The sequence below is a fragment of the Salvelinus fontinalis genome, chromosome 1 (assembly GCF_029448725.1).
Source record: "Salvelinus fontinalis isolate EN_2023a chromosome 1, ASM2944872v1, whole genome shotgun sequence".
Lineage (NCBI taxonomy): Eukaryota > Metazoa > Chordata > Actinopteri > Salmoniformes > Salmonidae > Salvelinus > Salvelinus fontinalis.
This window is the reverse complement of record NC_074665.1, coordinates 25,684,393-25,693,802: the sequence shown is the minus strand read 5'-3', so window position 1 is coordinate 25,693,802 and position 9,410 is coordinate 25,684,393. Positions and strand designations below refer to the sequence as shown.

At 42.7% G+C, this 9,410-nt stretch overlaps 1 protein-coding gene across 1 annotated transcript; it reads left to right on the top strand.

Moving 5' to 3' along the window:
- Positions 1–2,817: 2,817 nt before the first annotated feature.
- LOC129852316 (coiled-coil-helix-coiled-coil-helix domain-containing protein 1-like) lies at positions 2,818–8,644 on the top strand. Its single transcript, XM_055918268.1, has 3 exons — positions 2,818–2,954; positions 7,929–8,031; positions 8,552–8,644. Exons 1-3 carry the CDS (start codon positions 2,818–2,820, stop codon positions 8,642–8,644), a joined length of 333 nt encoding a protein of 110 aa, XP_055774243.1.
- Positions 8,645–9,410: the final 766 nt, after the last annotated feature.

Here is a 9,410-nt window from a genome sequence, read left to right as displayed (position 1 = left end):
GGGGTTCTGTTACAGCTTGACTTATCACCGGCACGGGTGATACTGATAATAACCTCCCATATGGTGACATGCAGATATGTGTGAGAAAAAAAGAAGAAACCAGCACACTGCTCTTGCTAATATCACTGCTCTTTATTAAGCTTTACGTATCCGCCGCAGGGCCTTTGTCAGGGCTTTTTGGCTCTGACGAAGGCCTTAAGGCCAATACGTAAAGCTTAATAAAGAGCAGTGATATTAGCAAGAGCAGTGTGCTGGTTTCTTCTTTTTTCTCATGTTATTAAATTGTTACTATGCACCTGCAACAAAGATAGCTTAGATGTACGTGCGAGTGCCTTTGGAATTTTGACATGCAGATATGCAAAAAATTATGTGATAACTTGTGTTTGTAAAGAGAGGCGGGGGAAGAAGGGTAAATTGCTTAGCCAACAAATCAGTAAAGAATGCTCAAATAGAAAGTGTCAGATTGATTTACGATTAAAATCCTCACAAAAGGAGGAACTTCACAAACCTTTCTGAGAGTACTTTCTTTGTGAGTGTGTGTGTGTGAGAGAGAGCGTGATATAGACAGAGACAGAGAGTGAGAATGAGTGAGCGAGTGATTAAGTGTGTATTTGTAGTGCTGCTCAGTCAAGCGAGTGTCTGGAAGGTTCAGGGTTTAAAGTTCAGCAGGGGCCACTTAATGTCTCCATAGCATTGTCCATCCCAAGAGTTTCTGCCTGCACATTCATCATCAATATCGCATTTGCATTTCCCTTATAGGTATAGCTTTGGTATAGCTTTGTTGAATAGACTACATTCCCTGATCTGATGATACTATAGGGTGATTGTCTCCTTCCAACTATATGTATTATTGAGCCCAAACCTTTGGATGTCCAAGCTATACCTAATTGACTGCGGTGAGATTAGGCTCCTGAGGAGCAACTGATGCTGGCTGCACATCAAATATTTTATCAAGTGCTCTTATGCAAGTTTCCTCCAGGTATAAGCGTGCAGAGACAGAGTGAATACCAGAAACGTTGGGTCCAGGAGGCGGTGAATCAATGGAATGTGCCAGTGTGAATATCCTGGAGCCCATCTGCTGAAATATTACACCTACGGAAACCTGACTAGGAAGGAAAGCAAACATAATCAGTAAACATATTAAGTGATAAATATTATTCTACTAAGAGCCCTAACTAGCCTTGTGTTGTTCCCTGAGGATCCAGCATACCTCTGAGCAGCTTCGATGTCAGGAAACACGATAGCAAACTGAATCACTGCAACAAACACACACACACACACACACACACACACACACACACACACACACACACACAGGAAAACGTTCATCATGCTGGTTTTATCCACGCCACGTGATAAAAAAAGTAGGAGAACATGACTTTGCCCACCTACTACACTGTAACTCTATCTGGGTTTGCAGTTAAGTGCAGCAGTCATGTGGTCCGACTTTAATGGTCTTAGAAGGATGCTGGATGAAATGTTGTGCAGTTGTTTATGGCCGTCTCCATGGTGCATGGCCTAGTCACTGCCACATTTCAGTGGAAATGGCACCCATTAAAAACACGAAAGAATGGATTAGACAATTTCCTATAGGCAATGTAAATAGTGTATTACTCTTTTATCGATTTAGCAAGTCCACTACCCCAAACAATCTGTTTATTTTATAACTATCGATTTATTTCAAGTGATTCACCTATTTATAAAAATGTTATACTATTATACTGCCATTAACGTCCCTTAGATTTGTGCGTCATCTCTTGAAGATCCCCTTTTGTGTATTGGGAGTTGGGCGGTGAACTCACCTGACAGAACTATCAACACTAATATCTGCTGAGTTTGCAGCCCCCACACAACGTGCCCCAAGAGGTGGGCCAATGTTTTGACTTGCCCTATATTATAACAAAAATGTCACACTGCCGTATTGGAGAGTCAACATATTTCTCTTTGCATGCTTACCTTTCCACTGGAAACTCCAGGTATCCTTGAGACAGAATGTGTCTCATTTAGAATGTGCCAATGCCAGTGAATTATTGCAGCCCATGGGCAAGAACGCATAAACTCAAGAGAGGCTCTTAAAATTGGTCATCTAGAAATGGGACACGCAAGTTATGTAACGCCTTTGATACAATATGAATTGACAAAAATAATGGTGTTATTGAAGGGGGAAACTTCAGTTCAAACAATAACAAAATGGTCACTGTTTTGGTAAAGAGCTGAAGGATGGGTATGGAGAAATGTAACCACTCTCAAATTCATAGACAGCGCTATGGATGCATGACTGACCATCCATGATATCAAAATGATAGTTTTAACCATGTTGTGGGGCTATAATTACATTGTTTACAAATGGCGTAAAACAAGCTAATATTTGGGGTTCTGATGGGGTATGACAGTTGAACTAAGTTAAATTCTTCAAGAATCAATGATCAAATATCATTAATTTAAAGTTTTTAAAAATTGGAAGTACCAATCGCAGATTGCCGCTTTAAATACATTTCAGAGGTGCAGCCGAAGATATCATATTAAAGTATTCTAATTCCTAATTATTTGGGTCAGCTCATTATTCGACAGAACTACAAATGGTGTACGTTAATATTTTGTAACGCATGGTCGTAACTTAGTCATTACCACAGTAACAGCAAAATACGATCAAAGATTGCGCTCCACGTTTGTCTCGAGTGGAAAAGTTGTTAGAGAAAATATCACGAATATACGTATAGCCTGTTATGTTTGCCATAATTTATTTGCGAAAGCAACATATTACGTTCTTATTTTCGCTATTTAGCTACATGTTATAATTGTATTGTGCACGCCGCAATGGCGATGCAAGGTGGGACTGCACTTCAGGAGGAGGTCATTCGGATGTTGAGCAGAAAGCAGAAAAAGCTAGCTCTGAAACCCAACAAGCCGCTGTCTCTGAAAGATGAGGTTGCCAACAGGAAAATTAAGAAAGGGGCTAGGCAGTGGTGGAAAAAGTACCCAATTGTCATATTTGAGTTAAAGTATAGATAACTTAATCAAATAAAATACAATTTTATTGGTCACATACACATGGTTAGCAGATGTTATTGCGAGTGTAGCGAAATGCTTTTGCTTCTAGATCCGACAGTGCAGCAGTATCTAACAGGTAATATCTAACAAATTCCACAACTAAACCTAATACACACAATCTAGTAAAGGAATGGGATGAGAATATATAAGTATAAAACATATGGATGAGCAGTGACAGAGAGCCTAAGCTGCAATAGATAGTAAAGAATAGATAGTGAGGATACAGTATATACATATGAGATGACTAATGCGAGATGTGACTAGTGTTCCATTTATTAAAGTGGCCAACGATATCAAGTCTGTAGGTAGGTAGCCGCCTCCCTGTGCTAGTGGTGGCTGTTTAACAATCTGATGGCCTTGAGATAGAAGCTGTTTTTAAATCTCTGTCCCAGCTTTGATGCACCTGTACTGGCCTCGCCTTCTAGATGGAAGCGGGGTGAACAGGCAGTGGCTGGGGTGGTTATTGTCCATGACGATCTTATTTTGCCTGCCTGTCACATCGGGTGTTGTAGATGTCCTGGAGGCCAGGTAGGTTGCCCCCGGTGATGCGTTGTGCAGACCGCACCACCCTCTGGAGAGCCATGCGGTTGTGGGCGGTGCAGTTGCCGTACCAGGCGGTGATACAGGCTAAGAGGATGCTCTCAATTGTGCACCTGTAAAAGTTAGTGAGGGTTTTCGGTGACAACCCTAATATTTTCAGCCTCCTGAGGTTGAAGAGGCGCTGTTGCGCCTTCTTCACCACACTGTCTCTGTGTGTGGACCATTTCAGTTTGTTGGTGATATGTACGCCCAAGGAACTTTCCACCTTCTCCACTGCTGTCCCGTCGATGTGGATAGGGGGGTCCTCCCTTTGCTGTTTCCTGAAGTCCACGATCATCTATTTTGTTATGCTGACATTGAGTGAGAGGTTATTTTCCTGAGACCACACTCCGAGGGCCCTCACCTCCTCCCTGTAGGCTGTCTCGTCATTGTTGATAATCAGGCCCACCACTGTTGTGTTGTCTGCAAACTTGATGATTGAGTTGGAGGCGTGCATGGCCACGCAGTCGTGGGTGAACAGGGAGTACAGGAGGGGGCTGAGAACGCACCCTTGTGGGGCCCCAGTGTTGAGGATCAGTGAAGTGGAGATGTTGTTTCCTACGTTCACCACCTGGGGGCGGTCCGTCAGGAAGTCTAGGACCCAGTTGTAGAGGGCGGGGTCTTGACCCAGGGTCTCAAGCTTAATGATGAGTTTGGAGGGTACTATGGTGTTGAATGCTGAGCTGCAGTCAATGAACAGCATTCTTACATCGGTATTCCTCTTGTTCAGATAGGATAGTGTGATGGCGATTGCATCGTCTGTAGACCTATTGAGGCGGTAAGCAAATTGGAGTGGGTCTAGGGTGACAGGTAAGGTGGAGGTGATATGATCCTTGACTAGTCTCTCAAAGCACTTCATGATGACAGAAGTGAGTGCTACGGGGCGATACTCATTTAGTTCAGTTACCTTAGCTTTCTTGGGAAAAGGAACAATGGTGGCCATCTTGAAGCATGTGGGGACAGCAGACTGGGATAGGGATTGATTGAATATGTCCGTAAACACACCAGCCAGCTGGTCTGCGCATGCTCTGAGGACGCGGCCAGGGATGGTGTCTGGGCCAGCAGCCTTGCGAGGGTTAACACGTTTAAATGTTTTTGTCACACCCTGACCTTAGAGAGCTTTTTATGTCTCTATTTTGGTTTGGTCAGGGTGTGATTTAGGTGGGCAGTCTATGTTCATTTTTCTATGTTTTGTATTTCTTTGTTTTGGCTGGGTGTGGTTCTCAATCAGGGACAGCTGTCTATCGTTGTCTCTGATTGGGAACCATACTTAGGTAGCTTTTTTTCCCACCGTTCTTTGTGGGAAGTTGACTTTGTTTAGGGCACATAGCCTTTGAGCTTCACAGTTTGTTTTTGTAGTGTTTCTTGTTTTCGTTCGGCGTCTTTTCATTTAATAAAGAAAATGTACGCTCACGACGCTGCACCTTGGTCCTCTCCTTTTAACAGCCGTGACAGTTTTACTCACCTCATTCAAGCAGAAGGAGAGCCTAGAGTTGTTGGTAGCGGCAGCGTCGGTGGAACTGTATTGTCCTCAAAGCGCTCAAAGAAGACATTCTGGAACCAAGACATCGATGTCCGCGACAGGGCTGATTTTTTTTTCTAATCCATGATTGTCTGTAGACCCTGCCACATACAGTTGAAGTTGGAAGTTTACATACACCTTAGCGAAATACATTTTACCTCAGTTTTTCACAATTCCTGACATTAAATCCTTGTAAACATTCCCTGTTTAAGGTCAGTTAGGATCACCACTTCATTTTAAGAATGTGAAATGTCAGAATAATAGTAGAGAGAATGATTTATTTCAGCTTTTATTTCTTTCATCACATTCCCAGTGGGTCAGAAGTTTACATACACTCAATTAGTATTTGGTAGCATTGCCTTTAAATTGTTTAACTTGGGTCAAACGTTTTGGGTAGCCTTCCACAACTTCCCACAATAAGTTGGGTGAATTTTTTCCCATTCCTCCTGACAGAGCTGGTGTAACTGAGTCAGGTTTGTAGGCCTCCTTGCTCGCACACGCTTTTTCAGTTCTGCCCACAACTTTTCTATTGAATTGAGTTCAGGGCTTTGTGATGGCCACTCCAATACCTTGACTTTGTTGTCCTTAAGCCATTTTGCCACAACTTTGGAAGTATGCTTGGGGTCATTGTTCATTTGGAAGACCCATTTGCGACCAAGCTTTAACTTCCTGACTGATGTCTTGAGATGTTGCTTCAATATAGACACATAATTTTCATACCTTATGATGCCATCTATTTTGTGAAGTGCACCAGTCCCTCCTGCAGCAAAGCACCCCCACAACATGATGCTGCCACCGCTGTGCTTCACGGTTGGGATGGGGTTCTTCGGCTTGCAAGCTTCCCCTTTTTTACTCCCAACATAATGATGGTCATTATGTCCAAACAGTTCTATTTTTGTTTCATCAGACCAGAGGGCATTTCTCCAAAGAGTACGATCTTTGTCCCCATGTGCAGTTGCAAATCGTAGTCTGGCTTATTTATGGCAGTTTTGGAGCAGTGGCTTCTTCCTTGCTGAGCGGCCTTTCAGGTTATGTCGATATAGGACTCGTTTTACTGTGGATATAGATACTTTTGTACCTGTTTCCTCCAGCATCTTCACAAGGTCATTTGCTGTTATTCTGGGATTGATTTGCACTTTTTGCACCAAAGTACGTTCATCTCTAGGAGACAGAACGCGTCTCCTTCCTGAGCGGTATGATGACTGCGTGGTCCCATGGTGTTTATACTTGCGTACTATTGTTTGTACAGATGAACGTGGTACCTTCAGGCATTTGTAAATTGCTCCCAAGGATGAACCAGACTTGAGGTCTTGGCTGATTTCTTTTGATTGTCCCATGATGTCAAGAAAAGAAGCACTGTGTTTGAAGCTAGGCCTTGAAATACATCCACAGGTACACCTGCAATTGACTCAAATGATGTCAATTAGCCTATCAGAAGCCTCTAAAGCCTTGACATCATTTTCTGGAATTTTCCAAGCTGTTTAAAAGCACCGTCAACTTAGTGTATGTAAACTTCTGACTCACTGGAATTGTGATACAGTGAAATAAACAGTTTGTAAACAATTGTTAGAAAAATTACTTGTGTCATGCACAAAGTAGATGTCCTAACCGACTTGCTAAAACTATAGTTTGTTAACAAGAAATTTGTGGAGTGGTTGAAAAATTAGTTTTAATGACTCCAACCTAAGTGTATGTAAACTTCCGACTTCAACTGTAAATATATATATTTTTTTACACACAATTATATGGGGGATTGGAAATGATGCAGAGAATTACATTGATGGAAGCTACAATCTATCTGCAATATTAAAGATGATCTACCCCCTAAAAAATAAAATAATCTCCCTTAACGTTCTCGCCTCCCCCTACACTGCTTCCCTTTGGACTGCTACAACAGACATCTACCCTGCCCCCACCCCACTGGACATTAATATCATGCTGAATAGCCACCACTACTCCCACCCCCTGCTCAAGACTCCCGAGTTGTGCAGCGGTCTAAGGAACTGCGTCTCAGTGCTAGAGGCGTCACTACAGACACCCTGTTTCAAATCCAGGCTGTATCACAACCGGCCGTGATTGGGAGTCCCATAGGGCGGCGCACAATTGGCCAAGCGTCGTCCGGGTTTGGCCGGTGTAGGCCATCATTGTAAATAAGAATTTATTCTTAACTGACTTGCCTAATTAAATAAAAATAATAACTAAATGTGGAAAAGTCAATGGGTCGGAATACTTTCCGAAGGCACTGTATATAGATACTCATACAGACGAGGGACAGGTTGAGGGAGAGGTTTTAAACCTGGCACCACACCGTCAGAGTGCCAACCTCATCCCTGTAGAGGATTGAGTGTGTCTGGGAGGGAGGAGGTGATGTACTGAAGTCTTTGACTAGCCTCTCGCAGCACTTCATGATGACTGATGTGAGTGCTGTAGTCATTCAGTTACTTTCCCTTTATTGGGCCCTCTGGGCCACCATAATCACAATGTTCTTCAACTGGTCGTTCAGTACAGTAGGCTACCGTTTCAGTTGAATTAAACGTTGCACCATGTTCTGTCTACTAAAACGCCCTCAGCACTCTATGATATGATTGGTCAGCCATGTTGCCTGTTACATCTCTTTTTACTGCAGTGTGCATAAATTATAAACTCTCTTTTGAAATCAATGTAGATCAGCATGCTGAGTTAGTAGTACCTTTATAATTCAGTGTTTTATTCAACACATTCATCTTTTTGGTGACAATGACAACAACACTGGAAAGTGATTACACTGTTTCCCCACAGAGGCCATGTGTATCACTGAGATGTCCATGATGATGGCATGCTGGAAGCAGAACAACTTTGCCGATGCCCTGTTCCAATCCTTCTACAAGTGTGTTGAGAAGCCCAGATACGGTGCTGCTTCTCACAGTGTACCGGAAATCCTTGCTCCAGGCTTATTACCCCCCCCCCCCCCCCCCCCCCCCACACACACACTCTCCCGACCCCCTGTTTTAATCTAGGTCAGCATTGTTATATTAAACATTTTATTAGGAGACAAGGTAATCAGGCAGCATGGTTAATATGGTTTTCTATGGCGTTTCCTGGCTTGGGAGGAGTCATAACAAAAAATCTACCCCAGGCCTGTTTCCTTGAAGGTCTTCCCTCCTGTTTTGCTTTTGTTTTCCATTCTTCCACAATTTCCCTTCCTCAGCTGAGGTGCCCAGCTACCGCATGCTACTATAGCACTGCATGGATGGATGTCATGTCTTTGGCTAAATTACGCTTTCAGTTTAGTGTCAACAAGGAAGTACAACATTATTTACAAATGTGAATAAATAGCTCAAAGCCGTTATGCTTTCAATTTAATTAGTATTGAATGAGGCAATGCATTTTCTTTAACAGTTTTTGTCAAAATGTATTTCCTCGCAGATTGCAGTGAAAGCCATATCAGAGCAACACATCATTGGCCAAGGGGGATGCCTTCAACCAAAACAAGCCACTACCCTGCTGAAGTGACACCTCAAATTACACAAATAAATCTAGTACTACCACCAGCCCTACTACTAAGATGTGTTCATTGACTCAGGTTGTTGGCCAAAGACTATTTATATATATATGTCATACACTACCGGTCAAAAGTTTTAGAAGACCTACTCATTCAAGGGTTTTTCTTTATTTTTTACTATTTTCTACATTGTAGAATAATAGTGAAGACATCGAAACTATGAAATAACACATAAGTAGTAACCAAAAAAGTGTTAAACAAATCAAAATATATTTTACATTTGAGATTCTTCAAATAGCCACCCTTTGCCTTGATGACAGCTTGGCACACTCTATGCATTCTCTCAACCAGCTTCACCTGGAATGCTTTTCCAACTGTCTTGAAGGAGTTCCCACATATGCTGAGCACTTGTTGGCTGCTTTTCCTTTACTCTGTGGTCCGACTCATCCCAATTTGGTTGAGGTCGGGTGATTGTGGAGGCCAGGTCATCTGATGCAGCACTCCATCACTCACCTTGATAAAATAGCCCTTACACACAGCCTGGAGGTGTGTTGGGTCATTGTCCGATTGAAAAACAAATGATAGTCACACAAACCCCAAACCAGATGGGATGGCGTATCGCCGCATAATGCTGTTGTAGGCTGGTGCTTTCATTCCTGTGGCGGTCCTCATGAGAGCTAGTTTCATCATAGTGCTGGATGGTTTTTGCAACTGCACTTTTTTTCATCGTATTTCCGTATTGACTGACCTTCATGTCTTAAAGTAATGATGGACTGT